The 26,251-nt window shown below is 47.0% G+C and overlaps 1 protein-coding gene across 2 annotated transcripts in view; it reads right to left on the bottom strand.

Moving 5' to 3' along the window:
* GBX1 (gastrulation brain homeobox 1) overlaps positions 1 to 20,324 on the bottom strand; it is a 35,637-nt gene extending 15,313 nt beyond the window's left edge. Inside the window, exons 1-2 of one of the 2 annotated variants that reach the window (XM_049778030.1) lie at positions 19,751 to 20,324; positions 8,715 to 8,717 (exon numbers count right to left, since the gene is read on the bottom strand). In XM_049778030.1, coding sequence (XP_049633987.1) covers positions 8,715 to 8,717; positions 19,751 to 20,309 — 562 coding nt within the window. In that variant the 5' untranslated portion in view covers positions 20,310 to 20,324. The remainder of the gene's footprint in view (positions 1 to 8,714; positions 8,718 to 19,750) is intronic. The other variant, XR_007498240.1, reaches the window with a different exon arrangement.
* Positions 20,325 to 26,251: the final 5,927 nt, after the last annotated feature.

Here is a 26,251-nt window from a genome sequence, read left to right as displayed (position 1 = left end):
TCTTTCTTTCTTTCTTTCTTTCTTTTCTTTCTTTCTTTCTTTTCTTTCTTTCTTTCTTTCTTCTCTTTCTTTCTTTCTTTCTTTCTTCTTTCTTTCCTTCCTTCCTTCCTTCCTTCCTTCCTTCCTTTCCTTCCGTTCCGTCTCCTTCTTTTCCTTCCTTTCCTCCCTCCCTCCCTCCCTCCCTCCCTTCTTTCTTCTTCCTTCCTTCTTTCCTCCCTCCCTCCCTCCCTCCCCTTCTTTCTTTCTTTCTTTCTTTCTTTCTTTCTTTTCTTTCTTTTTCTTTCTTCTCTTTCTTTCTTCTTTCTTTCTTTCTTTCTTTCTTTCTTTCTTTCTTCTTTCTTCTTTTCTTTCTTTCTTCTTCTTCTCTTTCTTCTCTTTCTTTTCTTCTTCCTTCCTTCTCTTCCTTTCCTTTCTTTCTTCTTTCTTCTTTCTTTTCTTTTTCTTCTTTATCTTTCTCTTTCTTTCTTTCTTTTTTCTTTCTTATCTTTTCTTTCTTCTTTCTTTCTTTCTTTCTTTTCTTCTTCTTTCTTCCTTCTTTCTTTCTTTCTTTCTTTCTTTCTTTTTCTCCCTTCCTTCCTTCCTTCCTTCCTCCTTCCTTCCTTCCTCCTTCCTTCCTCCTTCCTTCCTTCCTTACTCCTTCCGTCCTCAATCCAACCTCCTTCCTTCCTTCCTTCCTTCCATCCTCCTCCTCCTTTCTTTCTTTCTTTCATTTTTTGGGTCACACCTGGCAGCGCTCAGGGGTTATTCCTGGCTCTACCCTCAGAAATCGCTCCTGGCAGGCTGGGGGACCATATGGGTTTTTTTTTGGGGGGGCCACACCCTGTGACGCTCAGGGGTTACTCCTGGCTATGAGCTCAGAAGTTGCTCCTGGCTTCTTGGGGGACCATATGGGACGCCGGGGGAGCCGGGGGATCGAACCGCGGTCCGTCCTAGGCTAGCGCAGGCAAGGCAGGCACCTTACCCCTAGCGCCACCGCCCGGCCCCTGGGGGACCATATGGGATGCTGGGTTTGAACCACTGTCCTTCTGCATGCAAGGCAAACACCTTACCTCCATGCTATCTCTCCGGCTCCAGACAGGGGCAATTTCTGTGTGCTGAGCCAGGAGTAACTCCTGAGCACTGCTGGGTGTGGCCCAAAAACCAATCAATCAATAAATAAAAGAAACCTAACCTCCTTCCTGGGAGCCGGGAGTCTAGCAGTATGGGGTTCGGCAGGCCCCCGTCATGCCGGAGGCCTTCTTAACCAGGCCTGGGGGGGGGGTGCGGGACTTGGGTAACCCCAGCACCTCTCTACCACCTTGCTCCAGATCTCCAGGGCTTCCCCGGGCCACGTGCCTGGGCAAGCCGGTGAGTTGGGCCCCTTGGTGGAGCTTGAAGGTACCCTAGGCTTTCCCCCATTATCCATTCAGCTCCTTAGGGAGGGTCTGGGTGGGGCTCTGAACTTCTGGCCTTCCAGCTTCTTGAAGTCACTGGTAATCTCTTTCCAGTCTATATTTTCAAAATCGCTCGGGGGCTACTGCCCCCCCCACGCACAAGAAACATTAATAGTACTCACTATCATTGAATTATGTTTTTATGTATGCAGAATGTCCATTTTGTAATCTGCCCTTTTGCATACCCCTTCAAAAAATCATATTTCTCTTTAACTTCCTTAACTCCTATCATCATTACTCCTCATTTACCCTTTCTAACTTAAGTACTGTAGAGTCCTAAGTCACAGACCAAAGTGGTGCCCTGGCGTTAACACCCACCCAACTATTTTAAAAGGCATAAAAAGGACACTTATGTCTTTTCGACATTTTATGGGTGTTTTCTTTGATGGCTATAACTTTTGCTGAATATTTTCTTATACAGTGACGATCCCCCCCCCATTTTTTTATCTTCTCTTTGTGAACTGCTCAATATGGAATTTGGTATAAAAGAATCCCTCAGTTTAATGCTTATGTTTGAACCAAGTCATGGGTATTGTTGGAAATGTTCTTATGCCCCCATATACTCTGATAGCGCCACGTGGCTTTATTTCTTGTTTGCTTAGGCACACTAAAATAGAAAATACTATACATACCAATAAGTTCTTATCTAATAGATATGGGAACACACAAATCTTGTAGTGCAATGGGACCTTACACCCTGAACATTGACATAAAGACCTGGCACAGGCCTCAGAAGAATGGGCATTCTCCATTCACCCCTGATCTAGAGAAGACATCTACAAAACATCCAAGGTTGTATATAACATCACCTGGAGGCATTCCTCTACCAGGGAAGACCCTACAGCTGCTCTGATATCAATCTACTCAAAAGAGACTTCCCTTAACACTGAGAAGACTTAACAAGAACAATGACCTACTTACTAGACAGGGCTTGCTGTATTGCCCCTTAATTGTGAGGTTTGTCTATAACATCACCTGGAAGCAATCCTCTACCACGGAAGACCCTACCACTGCTCAGACATCGACCTGCTCAAAAGAGACTTCCCTTAACACTGAGAAGACTTAACAACAACTACCTGCTTACAGGACAGGGCTTCCTGCATTGCCCTTTAATGGTGAGGTGAAATGAGAAGGCGCTCCACATCATGACTTCAATGTAGGATATGCAGATTCCAGGATCTTTAATACAGAAACATGATACCAACAACAGAGACTGTGTGAAAAGTGTGTTGGCACTACGGACAATGTCTTGGATTGGACGATCTAGCTTGCCTGAAGCCTAGAGTTGGTCTTATGCCAGGAAACTTCAGGGGTAGGGTCTCTTTGTATTTAGGCCAAGGTTATTCCTTTCCATGCCTCTCATATTTTGGTGGGCCTATGCAAACAACAATTGCCACTCTAACACCGTTTTTACTGTGCTCCTTTGACTCTAATCCTTAAAGAACAAACCCACTTAAAATTTGAGGTTAGCTTAAGCTAATATGCATGTACATGGAAATGTAAAAAATACTATGCCTCTAATGTTTAAGGAGTTACGTAAGTTTTATGGCTTTAGCTTGCCTTGTGTGCTGTTAAGAAATATTATAATGTGTTACAATCTGGGGACTTGAGGGACAAAGTAATTGTGTATGGATTCTGTTTTTTTTTTTTTTTTTTTTTGGTTTTTGGGCCACACCCTGTGACGCTCAGGGGTTACTCCTGGCTATGTGCTCAGAACTTGCTCCTGGCTTGTTGGGGGACCATATGGGACGCCGGGGGATCGAACCGCGGTCCGTCCTAGGCTAGCGCAGGCAAGGCAGGCACCTTACCTCCAGCGCCACCGCCCGGCCCCCGGATTCTGTTTTATTTATCCTAACATTCTTTGGCTGAAAGTTCAAAGTTAAGATATCAGCAAGGGGACTTCTTCTGAGAATTATGTTATGGGTGATTGTCCTTCCACTGTAACTTTACCTTGTCCTCTTTCTTTGCATCTTTTGTTCTCATAATTCAAAATAAAAAAATTAAAAAAATAAAAATAAAAATTATAAAAGAAACCTAAAACAAGCCAAAAAAAAAAACCACCCAAATTTAATTTCTTTTATAAAATTTTAGTGAAGCAGGATTGATTTTATTTATTTATTCACTCTTTTTGAGGAGGCACACCAGGTGGCCCTCAGGGGTTACTCCTAGCTATGACCTCAGAAATAGCTCCTGGCTTGAGAGACCATATGTGATGCCGGGGATCAAACCAAGGTCTGTCCTGGGTCAGCTTCCTGCAAGGCAAACACCCTACAGCTGTGCTATTGCTCCGGCCCCTATTTATTCACTCTGGTTTTGGGTCACCTGGTGATGCTCAGGGTTTTTATTCTGGCTCTATGTTCAGAAATAACTCCTAGCTGACACAGGGAATCATTTGGGATGCCAGGTATTAAACTTGGACTGGCCACATGCAAGGTAAGCACACTACCTGCTGAAATTACTATTCTGGCCTCACCAAGATTTTCTTTTTTTTTTTTTTTTTGGGTCACACCCAGCGGTGCTCAGGGGTTACTCCTGGCTGTCTGCTCAGAAATAGCTCCTGGCAGGCACGGGGGACCATATGGGACACCGGGATTCGAACCAACCACCTTTGGTCCTGGATCGGCTGCTTGCAAGGCAAACGCCGCTGTGCTATCTCTCCGGGCCTGATTTTCTTTTTTTTTTACTGAAAGAAACTGCTTGAAAAGATATGAGGGAAAAAAGAAAGAAAGGAAATATGTGTTCAGGAAAGAATATGGCTTCTCCACAGTAAAAAGAGAAAGCAGGGGTTAGAGTGATAGCACAGAGCCAGAGCGATAGCACAGCATTTGACTTTGCACATGGCCAACACAGAATGGACCCTGGTTCAAACGCCAGCATCCCATATGGTCCCCTGAGTCTGCCAGAAGCAACTTCTGAGTGCAGAGCCAGGAGTATCTCCTGAGCACTGCCAGGTGTGACCCAAAAACAAACAAACAAAAAGGCAAAAGAAAAACAAAAACATGAGTGATAGCACAGCAGTAGGGTGTTTGTCTTGCACATGACTGACCCAAGCCAAGTTTGATTCCCAGCATCCTATATTGTCCCCAGTGCCTGACAGGTGCAATTTCTGAGCTCAGAACCATAGTAAACCCTGAGTGCCACTGGGTGTGGCTCCAAAACTAAACAAAACAAAACAAAATAGAGAGAGAGAAACAAAGAGAACGGCAAGCAGGATGTGTGTTTAAGGGAGAATATGGGCTTAAAAAGCAAGTCTTTTTTTTTTTTTCTTGTTTTGTTTTTGGTTTTGGTTTTTGGTTTTTGGGCCACACCCGGTGGTGCTCAAGGGTTACTCCTGGCTATCTGCTCAGAAATAGCCCCTGGCAGGCACGGGGACCACAGGGGATGCCGGGACTTGAACCAATGACCTTTTGCATGAAAGGCAAATGCCTTACCTCCATGCTATCTCTCCAGCCCCGTAAGTCATTTTTTTGTTTAAATTATTTTAAGCGATAATACAGTGGTAGGTTTGCCTTGCCAACCCAGGATGGACCCGGCTTCGATTCTTCTAGGAGCTATTTCTGAGCGCAGAGCCAGAAGTAACCCCTGAGAGCTGCCAGGTGTGGCCCCAAAACAAATATATACATTTATATATTAGTTATATATAAATATATTCATTTATATATTGTTTATTTATATAAATATATTTATGTATAAATATATTCATTTATATATTGTTTATTTATATATGAATATATTATATATATTTATATATATATATATAAACTAAAAAAAATCAGGGCTGGAGATAAGGCACACTTACCTGACATGTAAGCCTTTAATACTGCCTGGTATGACCCTTGCTCCCCTACCCTAAATAAAAAACATCTTTGTTATTTGTATTGGGCTATACCTGGCAAAGCTCAGGGGCCCATATGTGGAGCCAGATGCATGCAAAGCAAGTGCCTTCCCACCTGTACTATCTTTGTTTGTTTGTTTGTTTTTATTTTGGGGTCACACCCAGTGGTACTCAAAGGTTACTCCTGGCTCTGCACTCAGAAATTACTCCTGGCAGGCTCTCGGATCATATGGATGCTGGGGATGGAACCCAGGTTGACCGTGTGCAAGGTATCTGCTGTGTTATCGCTCTGCACTATCTTAATTGGTAGGAGATGTAGTAAGGTGGTAGAGCAATCTGTCTTGCATATATTTAAGAACCCGGATTAAATCCCCACATTGCACGCGTGTACTTACAGAAATACATACACACTCTCACGCAGACTCACAAACACACTTGCACACATACACTCACATGCACATAAACATATCACAACATATTCACTCATGCACTCACAAATATACACACATACTCTCACACATACATACATACCCTCAAACACATACAAACACTCATACAAACTCACACAGATACACACAGATACACTCACAAACACTCAAACACTGTCTCACATGCACACAAGTTAATCTGAGTGTTGTTTGACATTATTTCCAATGGCTTTGTGCCCCATGTCCAACAGATATCAGACAGATGAGAGGAGTTTTGATGAAGAAATAATTCATATTTTGAACATGCAAATGAGTGAGCAGACCCCCATGGGAAAGAGCAGGACTCTGGGACACCTTAGGATACACAGAGAATGCCAAAATGTAAGCCAGGGGGACCAAAAGGAGGGAGAATGGCTAAGACAAAATTTGTATCCATCTGTAAATCAGTCTGTGGCATTAACCTTCCTAAGTTCAACATCATGTCCACCATGACCCCATATACACATATGCATATGTGTCTTCATATACATAAATATACACAATCTCTAACTTGATCCTCATAGAGTCTGCTTCCCAAATGAATGCCCAGCTCTGACTGATTTTGTTTTTGTTTGGGGGCCATACCTGGTGATGCTTAGGAATTACTCCTGGCAGTGTTCAAGAGACCATATGGGATGCCAAGGATTGAATCCCATATCAGCTACACACAAGGCAAGCACCCTGACTAATTCATTTCTTCACACACCGAACTTTCAGGTTGCTGGACAAACATTTGCCTTAAACCTTAACTGTGAGAGAAGGTTCTATTGCTCTTATTTTACTGCTGAGGAATCCAAAACTGCAGTGGGGAGTGTTTCACTGATTCCCAAGAATTTAACACAAAATTAGTGTTGGCTTCTATGGGCCACAAATGTTTATTAATGTTCAACAACAACAACAACAACAACAAAACAACTGACTTCTTTTGTGGGGGTGACAGGATTGTCCAACCCAGACGTGTTCAGGGATTACTCCTGGCCATTTGCACAGGGTCACTCCTGGTGGTGCCTGGGGACTCACATGATACTGGGATTCAAATCCGTGTTGGCCACATGCAAGGTAAAAGCCTCAGTCCCTGTGTTATCTCTCTGGCTCCAAACTTGAATTCAAATGTATGATACTAGACGGAGAAATGCTGCTAAAGAATTAATGCCAGGAACTGACTTCCAACATTGCTTTTACCCACTCCCTTTCTTATCAAAGAAAGTCAGTCATAACCAATCCCCATCTGGTTCTTTGGGGTTTTTAGTTTGTTTGTTTCAGCGTGCTAAGTAAGTGCCCTCTGAGGTTTACTATTGCTCCAACCCCTGAACCTCAATCTGTTTGGTCCAGATCACATATAATCCTGCCTTCATAAAATGTTCCCCTCTCATTCCTAGGACAGTAGTCCACAGCTACCAGTCAGGTGACAAAGCTTTCTCTATCCTGAACCCCAGGCCTGCTTACATTTCCCAACCTATCTGCTTCCTTCTCCTTGGTTCTTGTAACTCAGCATTGGAAGAGTATAGATTTTACTAAAAACAAACAAAAACAAGAAACACTTTTTTTTTTTTTTTTTGAGGCAGGGAACTGTACTCAGAGCTCATTCTTGGCTCTGTGCTCACTCCTGAGCTCAAAGTAGGGCTCAAGGAACTGCAGGAAATGCCCAAATTAAACCTGGGTTGTCAAGACAAGCACTCTACCTGCTGTACTATGTCTCTGACTCAGGCTGCTTTTTGTAAAACAGAAACAATTCATTAGGAAAGGTGTGAAGATAGACCAAAAAACAGAATGGAAGATATGTAAACAACCTTTACATGGCCTTAACTGAAATTCCTCATTTATATATTTTTTGTTTTGTTTTGCAGCCACACCCAGCAGCACTCAGGGGTTACTCTGGTTCTGCTCTCAGAAATCACTCCTGGCAGGCTCAGGAAACCTTGTGGGATGTCGGGGATCGAACTCGGGTCGACTGCATGCAAAGCAAATGCCCTACCAGCTGTATTATTATTGCTTGGGCCCCTGAAGCTCCGTATGTAACTAATGAGCTCAGACAACCAGAGCAATAGCACAGTGGTAAGACTTGCACGCAGTCACACAGGACGGACCCCTTTTCAAATCCCAGCATCCCATAATGGTCTCCTGGGGCCGGAAAGATAGCATAAAGGTAAGGCGTTTGCCTTTCATGCTGAAGGACAGTGGTTCAAATTCCGGCATCCCATATGGTCCCCGAGCCTACCAGGAGTGATTTCTGAGCATAGAGCCAGGAGTGACCCCTGAGTGCTGCCGGGTATGACCCAAAAAACCAAAACCCAAAAAAACCCAAAAAAAAAACAAAAAACCCATAATGGTCTTCAGAAGCCTGCCAGAAGAGACTTTTTTTTTTTTTTTTTTGGTTTTTGGGCCACACCCAGCGGTGCTCAGGGGTTACTCCTGGCTGTCTGCTCAGAAATAGCTCCTGGCAGGCACGGGGGACCATATGGGACACCGGGATTCGAACCAACCACCTTTGGTCCTGGATCAGCTGCTTGCAAGGCAAACGCCACTGTGCTATCTCTCCGGGCCCTAGAAGAGACTTCTGAGCACAGAGCCAGAAGTAGCCTCTGAGTGTCGCCGGATGTGACCCAAAAACAAAAACAAAATCAAAACAAAAAAAAAAAGCTCAGACACAGACACAGATTTACCCAAGACCATTAATACTCTTGTAGTATCTACTTGATTTATAGATAAGCTCTGCCCCACTGCAACACTAAGATCTTTCTCCTTCACTTTCAGGCCAAGTTCATCTTCCTCCCTTCTACTTCACCTCTCTGACCACTTGTCTGTCCCATCACTCCCAGCTCAGCCTTTGGGTGATCTTTGTGAGGACTCAGTGTCCCGGGGAGCCCCATAACCCCTGTTCATCCTATCCTCACTGCTGCAGGGTCCTGTTTCCTATCACTGCAGGCTATCTCATCACAGAATGATTATTTTTGGAGGGATGTATTTTGGGGCCACAACCAGCTGCGCTCAGGGGTTCCTCCTGGCTCTGTGCTCAGAAATTGCTCCTGGCAGGCTCGTGGGACCATATGGGAAGCCGGGATTCGAAAGGGGGTTCGTCCTGTGTTGGCTGCGTGCAAGGCAAATGATAGAGCCAGGGTCAGTCCTGGATTGGCCACATGCAAGGCAAATGCACTACCACTATCACACTGGCTCTGAGAATGATGATTTCTTTCCCTTTCAGGAGGGGAAGAAATAATAACACTATTTCCATCCAGGCCATGTGCTCAAAGAGACTGTCTTGCTTACCACAAATTCAATCTGTATATGCCACTCTTTCATCACCCAAGAAAGCCACGTTTAGTATCTGGAAAAGCCAGGATACTAGCCACCCTGGGGCATCGATGCTTCTTCAAGCTAACTCTGTTCTGCTAACTTCTCCCAACACCATTGCATTGCTGAGAATCTCTTCTCCAACATGATTCTAGACGCTTTCTTTCTCCAATGTCTCCACTGCACTGAGCAATGTTTTTCTCTCAGCTCTATTCAAGTACTACTTTGCTACCTCAGTAAGTACTACCTCCCTTCCCTCAGGACAAAAGTTCTCCTTGATGGAATATTACAGGTAGGATGCTTGCCATACATGTAGCTGACCCAGCTTTGATATCCAACATCCTATGGTCCCCTGAGCACCAGCCGGAGTAATTTCTGAATGCAAAGCCAGAAGTGATCCCTGAGCACTGCCTGGGTATGGACCACCCTGAAAAAAAAGTTGTAGCCAACCTAACTTTCCTCCTCACATTCCTCCTTACACCTTTCTCCTACTGTACTAAGATCCCATTACTTCTTTTGTGTCTATCTTCCAATTCACAATCGGCCTTATTATAAACATTCTTCTTGCCTCTATATTTCCAAGGCTAAAGTCTTCCCTATTGCTTCTCTCATAAAATTGCTTTCACAGTAGAGCGCTTTGCTGATAATATTTTATTCCTTTATACAATTAAAATATTTCTCAACATTATTCCAATTTTTTTTTGATTTTTGGTTTTTGGGTCACACCCGGCAGCTCTTATTACTCCTGGCTCTGTGCTCAGAAGTCACTCCTGGTAGGTTTGGGGGACCATATGGGATGCCGGGGATCGAACCGGGGTCTGTCACAGGTCAACCACATGCAAGGCAAATGCCCTACTATTGTGCTATCACTCTGGTCCCTATTATTCCAATTATTGCCTTTCTCTACCCCTCTGCTCCTATTATGGGCTATTCACACCTACTACTGAGCACCAGATTTGGCCTAATCATTGTTATACCTATATCTAGAAAATCATGTATATAGCAATTATCTATGTTTTGTATTGCCCACCTAATCATCAATATATCTGCTTTTCTTTTTTTAATTATCTTTATTTAAACACCATGATTACAAATATGATTGTAGTTGTATGATTACAGTCATATAAAGAACACCCCCCTTCACCAGTGCAAGATTCCCACCACCAATTTCCCAGATCTCTCTCCTCCCCTCCCACACCTGTACTCGAGACAGGCTTTCTTTTTCCCTCATTCATTCACATTGTTATGATAGTTTTCAGTGTAGTTATTTCTCTAACTGCACTCATCACTCTATATGTTGAGCTTCATGTCATGAGCTGCACCTACATGGGAAGATGGGGTGAAATAAGGGTTGGGACTGAGGCAGAATATATCTGCTTTTCATTGCTAGAAGCCACTGAGAAAATTCTTATTCTCTTCCAACCCCCTAACTATTAAGTTCACTACTATAGTACAAGGCATTTCAATGTTCCATTTCAAGCCTCCAGTAACACTTTTTTTTTTTTTTTGGTTTTTGGGCCATACCCGGTGGTGCTCAGAGGTTACTCCTGTCTCTGTGCTTAGAAATTGCTCCTGGCAGGCTCGAGAGATCATATGGGATGCCGGGAATTGAATCCAGGTCTGTCCTGGTCAGCCTGTGTGCAAGGCAAATGCCCTAGCACTTGCTATCACTCTGGCCTCCTCCAGTAATACTTTCTTCTTGCCATTTCTTTTTCTTCTTTTTTGTTTTTTTGGGCCACACCCAGCTGAGCTCAGGGGTTACTCCTGGCTCTGCACTCAGAAATCACTCCTAGCAGGCTCAGGGAACCATATGGGATGTTGGGGGTCGAACCTGGGCCAGGTTCAAAGGCAAACTCTCTTCCATTGTCCTATCACTCTGGTCCCATCTTCTTGACATTTCTAGATTTCTCCCTCTCTCTTCTCTCTCTCTCTCTCCCTTCCCCCCCATAGTTTTTTTTTGTTTTGTTTTGTTTTTTAGGTCATACTCATGGGTTACTCCTGGCTCTGGATTCAGAAATCGACCCTGGTAGGTACCGGGGACCATATGGGATGCCGGGATTCAAACCACCATCCTTCTGTATACAAGGCATATGCCTTACCTCCATGCTATCTCTCCGGCCCCTCCCGCAGGGGTTCTTAACCCTTTTGTGCCACAACCTTGTTGGCAAACTGATAAAGTCTTATAAACCTCATTCTCAGAATTCTCATAGGTATATAACATCAAACACATAAAATTACAGCATAAGTCATTTATATTAACAATCACTATCTTAAATGAGTTTATGACAATCACACATCTTGATACATTTATTCAACAAGAGCCTGCAAAAACTGTAACTTTATGTGCAAATATCTGATGCCCATTGCTAAAAATCTTAGGTTCTATTCAGAAACCTACATTCAAATTTAAAGGAATAACCAGATTTTAGTTAGTGAAATATATAATCTTTCTCACTCATAATCTTAAGAGAGCCACAGTCTACATGTCAATCATCCTCCCTTAAGCCAGAAAAATTAACTTTTACCTGAGGCAATATGTACCTTAGGTTATACCTTATTTTACTCAAAACAAAGATCATCCCTGGTTATTTTATATCTATTTGTTTGCGACGTGGTTTTACACCCAAACAGAGAATATCTTACATGTAAACCTAAGGGGCCGGGCGGTGGCGCTAGAGGTAAGGTGCCTGCTTTGCCTGCGCTAGCCTTGGATGGACCGAGGTTCGATCCCCCGGTGTCCCATATGGTCCCCCAAGCCAGGAGCGACTTCTGAGTGCATAGCCAGGAGTAACCCCTGAGCATCGCCGGGTGTGGCCCAAAAACCAAAACCAAAACCAAAACATGTAAACCTAGGTGGGACTGGCTCAGGATAGTCTGAGCTATCTGTACTTACTTTGTCCTTACTGCCCCACCCAGGGGTGGTCTCTGTATCCAATAAAAATGGTAGTCTGGCAGGCAGCTTGCTCTCCATACGAGGTAGCAGATAACCAGACTATGTGCATTTCACCCTCAGCCTGGACTGAATTATTTCATGTGTGACCCTGCTTTAGACTCATTAATCCATGGGGTGTACTTTAAAGGTTTTGTCTTTCTTGCACCCTCTGTGGCTGCTCTTTGTCTCTTCTAGAAAAACATACTTGGGTCTTCGCTACTCTCACTACAGATACCCTGATTCCATGCTAGGTTTTTATTTTCTGTTTTCCTCTCAGGAAACATAGCTGAAGAAATGTCACAGCTACAGATAGAAAAGCTGACTGTCCTCTGAACTCTTTTCTGGCTCCCACTTGGTGTTGAGTTCCCAGCACTCATACACCAATATAATGCTCATAGTAAGATTCCATGCTCTCCTGAAATGATTTCATTATTGCCCTTTTTTATTCACTAAATATTAAATTTGATTGTTTTAGTTTTAAAAATAATGTTTATTGAACTGGAGAGACTGGAGACAGGATAGGGGGTGAAGCACTCGTTTCTTTTCCATGGCCAACCTTGGCTTGAACCCTGACACCACATATAGTGTGACCCCAGAAACAAAACAAATGCTCATTAAGACACTGGCAGGAGAGGCCGGAGAGATAGCATGGAGGTAAGGTGTTTGCCTTTCATGCAGGAGGTCATCGGTTCGAATCCCGGCGTCCCATATGGTCCCCCGTGCCTGCCAAGAGCAATTTCTGAGCCTGGAGCCAGGAATAACCCCTGAGCACTGCCGAGTGTGACCCAAAAACCACACACACACACACACACACACACACACACACACACACAAGACACTGACAGGTTTATCCCTTGAAATTCTCTTTGAGCAAGAGAGAGATAGTACAGTGGGAAGGGCACTTACTACTTGTCAATCTGGGTTTGGTCTCTGAAACCCCAGGTGGTCCCCCAGGGAGCACACTCCCTGAGCACAGAGCTAGGAGTAATCCCTGAGCACAACCATAGGTGCAAACAAAATGAAAACAAATAGTCTTATCTGCTCGCATCTCAACCACAATATTCTTTGCCACTCCCAATACTGGCAATTCCTCTCATCAATCTCACTTTATTTATAGCACCCACCCAACAAGTACACAGGGGATACCCACCATCTGCTACTTTTTTGGAGGTCCAGCCAGTGATGTTTAGGAGTTACTTTTGGCTCTACACTCAGGAATCACTCTTGGTAGACTTGGGGAATCATGTGGGATATAGAAGATCAAACTGTGTGCAAGGCAAGCACCCTTCCCATTGTATTATCTCTCTGCCTCTACCATTCTCCACTTTTTTAAGTTTTTGCTTTTAAGCTATCCAACCCTCTCAGAATGTTGAGATTATTGCTATAGACATTTCCAATTTCGAATTTTTTTCTGTCCTCCAAACACTCTTTGTTTAGTGCTTACTCTTTGCTCTCCCCCCCACCTCAGGACTTTATGCTGCACCTCAATTCAAATCCTTTTACTTCCATGACTATCCTGACAACTGAATAGAACAAGTATGTTGTCTGTGGTCACCTGCCGACCACTTGAGGGGACCAACGACCTAAAGCTTAGTTTGAACTGAGACAAACTGGCAATGTGAAATCCTGCATTTGAAGATCTTAGCATGCAAAGAGAATATGAAACATATCAGTAACAATTTTTACTAACACTGATATCAGATTCTGAACATATCATATTCAAGGAAATGTATTAAGAGGGACCTAAGTAATAGCATAGTAGGTAGGGTGTTTGCCTTGCTGACGCGGGTTTGATCCCTGACATCATATGGGTCCCCCTGAGCCTGCCAGAAGTAATTTCCAAGCACAAAGTGAGGAGTAACTTCTGAGCACCATTCAATGTGGTAACCACCCCCCAAAAGTATTATAGAGCTGGAGAGACTGTAAAGTAGGTAATGAGTTGTACTTGCATGTCACCAACCCAAATTTGGGGGCACTGCAGAGGGCTCCCAAAGTGCTTCCAAGAATGATTCCTAAACAGAGTCAGGAATAAACCCTGAAACAGTTGGGTGTAGTGCCCCCCCCAATTAATTTCACTTGCTTCATGATGGAAATGAATGCAAATGTAAATGATGTATGTGGAGGTAGGATCCTCGACACTGTATAGCAATAAACATGGTAATAATAGTAAAATAAAAAATAATACAGGGGCCAAAGTTATAGCACATCAGGTAGAGCATACCCGGGTTCAATCCCTGAAATCCCATGTGGTCACCAGAGCCTGCCAGGAGTAACTTCTGAGCACAGAGCCAGGAGTAACCCCAGAACACTGCTGGGTGTGGCCCAAAACCCATTAATTAATTAATTAATTAATTAATTAATTAAAATAGTACATCTTGGCTGGAGTGATAGTACAGTCAGGTAGGGCATTTGCTTTGCATGTGGCTGACCTGGGTTTGATCCCTGGCATCTAGTATGGTCCTCTGAGCCCTCCCGGAGCAATTTCTTTTCTTTCTTTCTCTCTTTCTCTCTTTCTCTCTTTCTCTCTCTCTCTTTCTCTCTTCTTTCTCTTTCTTTCTTTCTTTCTTTCTTTCTTTCTCTCTCTTTCTTTCTTTCTTTCTTTCTTTCTTCTTTCTTTATTTCTTTCTTTCTTCTTTCTTTCTTTCTTTCTTTCTTCTTTCTTTCTTTTTCTTTCTTTCTTCTTCTTTTCTTTCTTTCTTTCTTTCTTTCTTTCTTTCTTTCTTTCTTTCTTCTTTTTTCTTTCTTTCTTCTTTCTTTCTTCTTCCTTCCCCCCTCCCTCCCCTCCCTCCCCCTCCCTCCCCCTTCCCTCTCCCCCTCCCTCCCTCCCCCCCCCTCCCTCCCTCCCTCCCTCTCTCTTTCTTTCTTTCTTTCTTTCTTTCTTTCTTTCTTTCTTTTTCTTTCTTTCTTTTTTTTTTTTTTCTTTTTCTTTCTTTCTTTCTTTCGTTCTTTTTCCTTTCCTTTCCTTTCCTTTTCTTTTGTTTGTTTGGTTTTGGGCCAGCAGTACTCAGGGGTTCCTTCCAGCTCTGCACTCAGAAATCACTCCTGAAAGACTTGGGAGACCATATGGGACACTGAGGATCAAACCCAAGTCCACCCCAGGTTGGCCACATGCAAGGCAAACACCCTACTGCTGTGCTATGGCTCCAGCCCCTGCAGGAGCAATTTCTGAGCACATAGCCAGAGCTAACACCTTAGCACCGCCAGGTATGGTTCAAAACAAAACAAAAACAAGGGCCTGAATGATAGCTTAGCAGGCAGGGCATTTTGCCTTACATGTAGTCCACCCAGGTAGGATTCCCAGCATCTGATCTCCTGATCCAGGAGTGATTTCTGAACACAAAGCCAGAAGTAACTCCTGGGCATTGCCAGGCATGACTCAAAACCCAAAAATAATAATAAAAAAATGGCTGATAGAAAAAAAAATAGGGTTTGTCACCTGGAGAAATAATATAGCAGCGTGCTTTCCTGGCATGTGGCTGATCTGGGTTCAACTTCCAATATCTCATATTGTCTACTGAGCTTACCTCTGAGCTTTGGTATGGCCCCCAAATAAATAAAAAACATGAGTGGGGAGGAAATCATACCCATCAAAGCTCAGGGGCTACTCCTAATGGTGCTTAGGAGCTACTCTTATTTCTGTGCTCACAGGACCCTGTGGTGCCATGGCTCAAACCCAGGCCTTTTGTATGCAAAGCATGAGCCCAGCCTACTGAGCTCTCCCTACTGAGCTGTAGAGAGAGTCAATTTTTTTTTGGGGGGGGGTTAAACCCAGCAGCACTCAGGGGTTACTCCTGGCTCAGAAATCTCTCCTGGCAGACTCAGGGGACCATATGGGATGCAGGGATTCAAACCACTGACCTTCTGCATGGAAGGCAAATGCCTTACCTCCATGCTATCTCGCCGGCCCTGTCAATTTTTTAAAATGACTTAAGTAGCTAGCTCAACATTACCATCCCAAGCTCTTCTCTTGGTTTATACTTTAATTTTTTTTCTTACTAATTCAAATCTCTATTCTCTTTTACTCTCACTAGGACACCTTCCTCAATTACCTCTTCACTCTCCATATTTATTTATTTATTTTTGGTTTTGGGGCCACACCAGGTGACGCGCAGGGGTTCCTCCTGGCTCTAAACTCAGAAATAGCTCCTGATAGGCTTGGGGAACCATGTGGGATGCTGGGAATCGAACCTGGGCCTATCCAGGGTCAGCCGCTGCAAGGCAAACACCCTACCACTGTGCTATTGCTCTGGCCCCTCACTCTCCATATTTAGACTCCTTTACAATCTATCTTCTCAATATCTTTTCTCCTTCCTTCCTTCCTTCCTTCCTTCCTTCCTTCCTTCCTTCCTTCCTTCCTTCCTTCCTTCCTTCCTTCCTTCCTTCCTTCCTTCCTCCCTTCCTCCCTTCCTTCCTTCCTTCTTTCCTAGTATGGCTTCTACCCCTACAATTAAATTATAATAAAGTTCTACTTTCTTTCTCATTAATTCTAGTGGAATAGTAACTGTCTTAAAATATAATGGCCCTGTTTCTGTCATAATACCCAGAGACAATAGAGATGAGGGCTGGAAGGACCAGCCCATGATATAAAGCTTATCACAAAGAGTGACGAGTGCAGTTAGAGAAATAACTATACTAACAACTATCATGACAATGGCAATGAGTGAGAGAAATAGAATGCCTGTCTTGAATACAAGCAGAGAGTGGGAGAGGAGGGAGATGGAGGGGGCATTGGTGGTGGGAAGGTTGAACTGGTGAAGGGGGGATTATTCTTTTCTATAACTGAAACTGATTACAAACATGTTTGTAATCATGGTGCTTAAATAAAGATACTATTTTTTTTTTAAAAAAAAAAAAGGCCCTTTAATTTCCAACAAAAAAACTTCACTCACTTTCACTAAATTGGTGAAATTTCTTTTCAAAGGGTAGTCATTGTAAAACACCTAACAAATGTAAATGAATAATTTCAGAACAATGCTACCCATCCATACCAGGACAGTAATTTCTCTTGTGTCACTTTAGAGATAGCATTCTTTCTCTAAACCCTCCACATGTTGAGGTTTCAATCCCATTATTTGCAGCAGAAAACTCTTTATTTCTCACTAAATACTCAAATGCAATTCCCAAGTTAAAGTTCCCATGTCCCCTCCCCTTTTCATAATAGGCCATTTTCCCCTCCCCAACATTTTAGCTAACATTTTAATAATTGCCTCCCCCACATCAACTGTTTTCAAGGGGTTGGGGTTGGGGTTGTGACCCAGCGTAGTGGTCAGGACTGTTTGAGGGAAGGGCTGGGAAATTTGTGCTGAGAGTGCTAAGAAGTATTACAGATCAGAAATGTATTCTCTTCATCATTTCTCTAAATCTCTCCTTACTCTCTCCCCCAGACACCCCAGTGTAAACACTTTCTGTGTGTCTCTGTCCAGTCTTTACTACAACCCCCTGAAACTCACTTCCTGCCCCTCACTCTCAGCAGAGACACTCCTGTCCTGCTCTAAGAATACACAGATCTTAATTATTTCTTCCAACATTTCCCCAGGTAATGAATATCTTTTCTTCATCATCCTCTATAAATTCCAGTTTTCCATTACTCCTGTTATTGAAAACCTTAATGAAAAATTATCCCTCATGCTAGAAACTTTTTTCTTGTTTCCAACTCATGTTCTTATTCAGTTCCCTTCTGATTTTCTTCAATATATCACACACATTTGCTTCTGATCCCAAACTCATATTCCCTTTTCACTTAGCTCTGGCTAGAAATCCCTGATCCTTTGAAAATACCTCTCCAAACAGCCTACCTTCTCCTTCCTTGTAGTCTATCTTACTTCTTTTTTTTTGGGGGGGGGCACTTCTGGCTGTAATTAAAACTAACTCCTGGCTCTGCACTTACAAATAAATCTGGAAGAGCTCAGGGGACCATAAGGGATGCTGGGGATGAAACTTAGATTGGCCGCATGCAAGGCAAGTGCCATCCCTGTTGTACTATCTCTCTGGCCCCTATTGCCTCTTAACATTTTTTTTAAAAAACCTGGGAATACAGCTCAGTTCTTATTTTTTTCCTCTGATCTCCACATTTCTTTTTTTTCCCCCTTGACATCTCCCCTGCCCCTTTCATTTCTTTTACAGCTAATATTCTCTCTGCTTCAAGCCCGCAATCTAGCAAGGATGACAAATAAGAATGACATAACATGGAAAGGGTAGGTGACATGAATTGCATGTTCTTCCATGTTCTGAGCATCTGACCACCCCAGCTTCCCTCCTGCTTCCCTCCTTCAGTTCATGTCTCAAGGTATGTAGTCGCTTTGCTTTCTCAAGCTCTGCCTCCAGAGCCATCCTTCTGATGTCCTCTCTCCTCCACTTTGCTTTAGAACTCTCCTATCTCAGAACTCCTAAGAGTCCTTTCTTCTCAAAATCCTGCCAGCCACCTCCCCTGTTTAGTCTATGGGTGCTTCCTGCTACCTCCCCACAGCTGCTCTACCACTTCCTTGGAAACCTCTCTTCAGTAGCCAGTGTGTAGTTGAATTCCAATCCCAAATATCTAGGGTCAAAGGAAAAGAGGAGAGCCTCCAGCAGAGTCCCACAAAACATTTCCAGGAAGGCCCAGAAACTGTTCTTGATGTGCCCTGATGGGATCAAGGACAAAAGGACTTTGGATAGGCTCCTTATCTTGGCTTGGATCAATCTCCCACCTCCTGGAGTCACAGGCTCCTGAGAATGGTGGGGCAGAACATGGGTTCATGTGATGCAAAAGGAGTGGCAGCTTCCAGAACCTACACTTGTCTGGGGTTCATTTCTTGACAAGGTTCCCCTGTCAAATCATACCCATGCTCCAGCCGGATCTGAGCACTCCTGGATCTGTCATTTACAGGGAAAAGCCTTTCTTGCTTATAGAAGTTTAAGTATCCGTAAAGAGACTAGGATCCTGGGCAGATGGATCAGAATCAGAATCCCTTCAATGTGCCCTGTGCCAGGCCTCTCATAGACCATCAGCGGCCCTGGGTCCTCTTAGCCCAGTTTCACTGGTGGCAATAGACTGAATTCTTGGGCCTTGGAGCCACACCCACCTTGGCCCAGCTTTCCCCTCTCAGGGCCTGCGGCCCTTCCCTGAGCCCTTCTAGCGGAACCTTGGACACTCAGCCCTTAAATTGCGAGTCCCCAAATATCTCTAGTACTGAAAAGCAGGTCGGGTCAAAGCCCGGTATTCCCAGAGGATATTAGGGGGACAAATAATATTATCTGCTCGGATGCCAAAAGGTACCTCTCTTCATGACTTGTCAGCGCCCTCCCTCCCCAGGTATCTTCACTATGGGAGGGTGTATGTGGCACTCTGGCAGCTTCTGCTCCCCGCAGAGGAGAAAAATGAAGGGGTTCTGAGCAGGGGGTCTAGGTGAAGGGGGAGACGGGGCAAGCCCGACAGGCAAGGAGGGATCCAAGTCCCGCGCGTCTTTGCTGTGGCTTGGTTGCGCTCCGAGACGGAGCGAGCCCGGCCCTCGGCCGCGAGCTCTAGAAGTCCCCAGGAGTGCCAGGGAGCTGGAGATGGCTTCAGAGAACACGCCCTGGCCCTCTCGGGGAGGAGAGTCGGAGGGGACGAGGGAGGGGGACGGAGACTTGGGGTGAGAGCCGCTCCGGGCCGGTGCCGCCGAGGTGCGGCGCGGAGCGGAGCGGGTCCCCGTCTCGTCTGTCTCAAGTCGTCTTGCTGTGCGCTGTGCGCGCGTGCGGGTGGGACGCGCCTCGCCTGCCTGTCTGTCTCCTCTCTCCCGGAGGCTGTTTTGGGGTTTGGGGGCCCCGCACTTACCGGGCAGACTTGGGAAAGTGTCGGAGAAGTGCGACGACGGCGGCGGCGGCGGTTCGGCCACTTTCTCGCGCGCCGGCAGCAGCTCGTCCGTGTCCAGCGCGCCCTCGGGGCGGCGGCCGCCCGGCTCCGCGTTGCTCCGGGACGCGGTGGCAGCGGCGGCGGCGGCGGCGGCGGCGGCAGCGGCGGCGAGCTCGGGGGCCCCGTAGAACGCATCGGGAGGCTCGGCGAAGCTGGGCAGCGCGGTGGTCAGCGCCACCATGGAGGGCACGGCCTGGCCCAGGCCGGCGCAGAAGGTGTTGGTGAGGCGGCCGGCGAAGGAGGCGAGCGGGGCGAGGGGCGGGAGGCCGGCGGGCAGCGGCGCGGGCGCCAGCGCTTGCGGCAGCACCAGGGGCCGGTAAGGCATGAACATGGGGTAGCCGGTGTAGAGCAAGTGGCCGGCGCGGGGCGGCGGCGGCCCGATCAGGGAGTCGATGGAGAAGGCAGCGCCCGGGCCGCCCGCGCCGCTGCCCGCCGGGCCGCCCCCGCCGCCGCCGCCGGCGCCCCCGCCGCCTCGCTGCATCGCGCCGGGCACCGCGGCCGCCACGGGCCGCTCCCTCCGGGCGCCCGCACGGCGCGGCCCGGCTCGCTCGCACGCAGCTCCCGGGCCGAGGTGGCGGCGGGGCGCGGGCTCGGCGCAGTGTGACTCGGGCGCCGCGCTCCCCCGCGCTCATAAGGAGGGAGGGGGCGGGCGGGCGGGCTTGGGGGTGTCGCCCTCCGGACTCATCCATCTTCCTCAAATTACGCTTCACTTCCTCCCTCCGCCCGCCGCCGCCGCGCCCGCCCGCCCGCTCTCCCCGCGCGGGGCCCGTTCGTTCGTTCCCAGCGGCGGCGCGGTCGGCCCGGGACCCCGCCCGCCCCCGCGGCCCAACCAACTATTATTAATGGAGATTGATGAGGCCGGACACGCCGCTTTGTGAAAGTTTGCAGCTGCCCGGGCCACCGGCCCTCCCTCCTCTCCCTCTTTCTCCCTCTCTCTTTCCCCGCAGCCGGCCCGCCCGGACCAGGCGCGGCGCGGCGCGGCGGAGGAGCGGATGGTCCGCGCGGCTCTTTGCGCGGGACTCCCGCGGGCAGCGCGTCCGAGGCCCCCCCGGGGATGCAAGCAGGGGAGAGAGGTGCGGAGAGAGATGCGGAGTCTAGGGGGGCTAGGGACGAAGGGGCTCGCCCTCCTCCTCCTCCTCCTCCTCGCGGGCGCTTTGGGGTCCCCGCGTGCGTGCGCATGCCGTGCCAACTCTCCTGGCTTGGACATCGCCTCTTCCTTCCCCTGCGTCTTGCGCCCCTGCTGCCCCGAGCCTCTCACGTCTGGGGTGGCCCCCGGAGTGGCCTCGCTTGCCCAATACTTACCAGCCCCACTTGTCCCACCACACCTCTCCTATCTTCTGCACCCTGGTCCCTCCTTGCTCTGCCCAAGCCCCGTGCCCAGCTCTAGCTAGTCCCAGTCTCCTATCCCGCGTGCCGCCTATTCACTCATTCCCTGTCCTAGTCCGTCTTACGCAGCCTTTTCCCCCTCTTTCTTTCTCATGTCTTCCCTATATCTGCGTCTGTCTGTCTGCCTGCCCGTTTGTCTGTCTGCGTTTCCCTCCCTCTCTCTCTCTCTTTTCCTCTACTGCTATTAATTTCCCTGATTGGCTCCCAGGCTCCAGTTCTGTTGATGAGCCCTATTCATTCCCGACCTGACACTCTCGACCTGCCCTGGCTGATTGCTAGGGGCTGGCCCTAGGAGCACTGATGAGCCCCAAGGGTCAGCAGCGCTAATTATCCGCTAATTGCGGATGACTCTGCTCGCTTCCTCCGTCTCAGCCGCTGCCCTGGCTTTGCCTTTTACCCTGTCCCCCCTCCTTCTGCTCCCCCCACTCCCACCCACGCCCGCAGTGGAGTTGGGAGGCAGAAGCAAAAGTCAGGGGCATTGGCACTCGCTAGGAGCCTGGGGGCAGCGGATGGACAGACTTAAGCCAGAGTGGCCCGAGTGGCAGGGGGAAGGAAGGGAGCGGTGAGGGGAGGGAAGGAGTGAACAGTTAGTATCGGTAGCAAAGCCAGGTGAAGGGAGAAGATGGAGCCTATGAGGGGGGGAAAGTTAACTTGGCTCAAGTGAGGAGAAAAACTGACCTAGAAGCCAGAGCTTGGGCATTCCTGAGTCACTCCATAGCCCTGCAGGAAGAAATCTGCATCTTGGTGAGGTTTGTTCAGGCCAAGAGCACCGTTTGCCTGATGAGTAGCGCTGACTCAGGGTCTAAAGGCTGCTTTATCCCAAGTGGAAGAGGAGCAGAGAGTTTGGCACACTGGAAGGGCGCTCCCGCTGGTACTGCTTGATTGGTAAGCACCAGAAAGATGAAGAGGGAAGAGCGAGGTTCCCCACAGCCCCGCTCCACTCCAGCCTCTATGTGAAACTGAGAAACTGTGTTTAAAGTGCCAAGGATTCATCCTGGGTGCTCTTTCCGGAAATCACGTTCCTGGTCTCCAGTTAATGCTTCAAAGAGACAAGGCCAATGCAGAAGATGCTACCACGGAGAAAGATGGTCTGAACTTGGGGCCCAACTCAGCACAAAAGTACTGAGCCAAGGGGCCAGACATATGACTCAATGGTAAAGTGAGGGTTCTTGGGTTCCTGGGTCCTTGGAGATTGATTTAAAAAGGGGAGGAACCTTGGGCCCGGAGAGATAGCACAGCGGTGTTTGCCTTGCAAGCAGCCGATCCAGGACCAAAGGTGGTTGGTTCGAATCCCGGTGTCCCATATGGTCCCCTGAGCCTGCCAGGAGCTATTTCTGAGCAGACAGCCAGGAGTAACCCCTGAGCACCGCCGGGTGTGACCCAAAAAAACAAAACAAAAAAAAAAAAAAAAGGGGAGGAACCAAAGTTATAGCACAGGAGGTAGGGTGTTTGCCTTGCATCTAGCTGACCTGGGTTTGATCCTTGGCATCTCATATGGTCCCCGAGCCTGCCAGGAATGATTTCCGAGTGCAAAGCCAGGAGTAAACCCTGAGCACCATTGGGTGTGTGTCCCCCCCCCCCAAGTATTCAAAATTCTTGTACATTGGGCTGTAGTGTTAGTATAGCAGATAAGGGTCTTACATTGCAGCCCACCCAGATTCAATCCCCAACATCCCATACCCTCTGAGCACTGCCAGGAATGATTTCTGAGTGCAAAGCCTGGATTAACCCCAGAGTCTTGTCCCCCAAAAATCAATTCTTGTGCATTTTCTACTGATATTCTTCAGAACAATGCTTTTTGTTCTGAAGATGGCTCTTGTTCCAGCACAACCCTGGCTTTGCCTGTACTCTTTCCCTCCTGTTCCCCACCACCACCACCAGTGGAGTTGGGAGGCAAAGACAAAATTTGGAGTATTCTGGCACTCACTAGGAGCTACTTCTGGCGGTACCCAGGAGTTTCTCTTGGCTTGGTACTGGGTCACTCCCAGAAGTACTTGGGGGACCATGAGATACTAGGGAAGTACCCCAGGGCTCCTGCATGAAAATCAGGCATTTCAACCCTTTGAATCATCTTCTGGGCCTCGGGGCAACCCTTTGTTAAATTAACCTAATACTTCTAAATTAGTTTATTTTAATCACTTTACTTTTTTTTCTTACTATTTATTTTTTGGGCTACACACAGCAATATTCAAGGATTACTCCTGGCTCTGCACTCAGGAATCACTCTGGCAGTGCTCAAATGACCATTGTGCTGGGGATTAAACTCAGGCCAGCTGTGTGCAAGGCACATGCCCTACCTGCTGCATATCGCTCCAGCCCAAATTAACCAGGCACTTTACAAAATCAACATTTTACATTTACAAAATCAACAATGATTTTACAAAATCAATCAAAATCAAGTCTTTGAGTACAGATTTTACTTATAAAGTGGAATATCGGGCTGGAGAGATAGCATGGAGGTAAAGCGTTTGCCTTTCATGCAAGAGGTCATCGGTTCGAATCCCAGCGTCCCATATGGTCCCCTGTGCCTGCCAGGAGCAATTTCTGAGCATGGAGCCAGGAGTTGTAACCCCTGAGCACTGCCGGGTGTGACCCAAAAACCACAAAAAAAAAATTAAAGTGGAATATCAGATTGGAGTGATAATACAGGAGCCAATACAGACTTAGCATGAAGCTGACCCAGGTTCAATCCCTGGCACCATCATATAGTCCTCCCAAGTACCATCATAATCTACTCCTGAATACAAAGCCAGGGGTAAATCTTAGCATAAGCCTGGGGTGACCCAAACAATGAAAGACAATTGCTAAAGATCAGAATTTGGTGTGACAGCTTCACAGTGCTGAGTACACTGTAGAAACATACTGGTTTGAGACATTAAATAAACTAAGGAAACTCTGGACCACAATCATGGAAATTGAAAAGGTAAGAGTGAAAGCACAAATCAAATAAGACATAAAGGAAAAGATTTTTTTTTTTGTGGTTTTTGGGTCACACCCGGCAGTGCTCAGGGGTTACTCTTGGCTCCAGGCTCAGAAATCGCTCCTGGCAGGCACGGGGGACCATATGGGACGCCGGGATTCGAACCGATGACCTCCTGCATGAAAGGCAAATGCCTTACCTCCATGCTATCTCTCCGGCCCTGGAAAAGATTATTTTAAAAAGCCAGGCCAATGGGGCAGGAGCAGTGGCGCATGCCTTGCATGCGCTAACCTAGGGCCCCTGGCATTCCATACGGTCCCCCAAGCCATGGGTGATTTCTGAACTCATAGTCAGGAGTAACCACTGAGCATCACTGGGTGTGCCCCCCCCCGCAAAAATAACCCCAGGCCAAAGAGAGATGGTAAGGTTGCATGACACTTGATCTCTAGCACTGCCAGGAGTGCCCCCCCACTCCAAGAGCTACTGAATGAATTTTCTTGCATTGATAATAAAATCACAGACCAAATTCCAAAGCCTCGTAAAGATAAATGTCAAAACCTCTTCCTCTCACCAGTCTTCCCCAACTGAAAAAAAAGCCACTTTAATAAGCCTATCACTTTGATGGGACAGAATGGATCATGCCTTGTCAAGGACTCAAGGATAAAGATCTCTAGATATATGTCACCCAGTTCAAACCATACACTCATTTCTAGGACCACATCCATGTACTAAGATGGAATTCTCTGCACAAATGAGAGAGGTATAAAGCTTGTTGCCAACACCTAGTGACCAGTTCTGCAAAGAAGCTAGTAGGACTCTGGGGATTTTGTATCTGTCGGCATGTGGTAAGATACTGTATTTTATAACCCATTTATATCCTCAATTTGTTTCTGTATCAGGTTAGAGTCACGAAATGGATCTGTATTGTCCTTGGTATTCAAGAGCTACACTATTATAAAAGCCTGACCAAAGCAGTGTCGAGTAAAAAAGTCCAGGCCTTTTCCCTGCCCTTTCCTGAAGTGTAGTTGTGGTGACTGCAGGGCATGAGGAAAACATTGATTGGAGTTTATTCATATTGTGATTCTTTACTGAGTCTTGCAGCCTTGGCCCTATTATCCACGTTATTTCTCCATCTGTGAAAGAGGGCACTTTATCTCCACTGTCTCGTCATAAAGTAGGTCCAAGGATCAAGTGAGTGTGAGGAAATGCCTTTCATAGTGAACTTATCTTTCACTCAGTGAACAAAGTCGACTGGCCAGGAGTGGAAGGCCCTGAAGTCAGAGGCTCTTTGGAGAAGGGCTGTGTCCCCTTCTGTCAGTACCAAGGACAGAAGCTAGCAACTCAAAAGAAAACTGCTGCTGTGGGACTCTCAATGGGACCTCTGTGGACAAAAGCTTCTTCTTATTGGCAAAAAAGAACCCCCCAAAGGATGCTTTATTCCACATGCTCTGGTTTATCTCACTCTTTTTAGGGAACCTGTTGGAGAAAGGTTCACCTATCCAGAGGAATTTCATTTTGAAAATTCTCTGCCTGAGCCTATGCAGAACCCGCATGGTCTAGCTCCCTCTTCAAGAAATGAACCGGGCATCTAGGATGTCTAAAAAAAGAAACGAAAAAACAAAAACTAAATGAGCTAAAGTCAAAGCCAAAGATGTACAGCTGGGCGCGCCACTCACGACGGACAGGAGAGGCCAGTCACAGTGGACAGCGTGGGACCCTGCTCGCGGCCGCCCTCAGGTGGCCATCAATTGCAACTGCGTCACAACAAGTGCGATGCGAGTAATACAGCGACACCTGGCGTCGATCCGGAAGATGAGCCGAGGGCCGAGGGCCTGGACCAAGCTGAGCCTCGGGACATAGGAGTGAAACGTGCTCCCGGATCCTTAACTGGGAGCACGCTGGTTGCACTGGGAAGTTGCAAGGGTGGTCGAAAGCCTTCCGCGCATGCGTCCGGGTCCACCGCTGTGTGCAAAGATTTTGGCCCCTGTGTATCCGTGGCGGTAGATGTCTACCGTTCGTGCGCGCACAGGTTCCACGCGGACAGGCTGGTGGTGGGGAGGTCTGCGCTTCCAATGCAGGGCGGAGTCCTCACACAGGCGTGAAATTGGTTCGGAGCA

The sequence above is a fragment of the Suncus etruscus genome, chromosome 1, assembly GCF_024139225.1.
Source record: "Suncus etruscus isolate mSunEtr1 chromosome 1, mSunEtr1.pri.cur, whole genome shotgun sequence".
NCBI classification, from domain to species: domain Eukaryota; kingdom Metazoa; phylum Chordata; class Mammalia; order Eulipotyphla; family Soricidae; genus Suncus; species Suncus etruscus.
The sequence above is the reverse complement of the archived record's forward strand: the minus strand, read 5'-3'. Positions and strand labels throughout refer to the sequence as shown.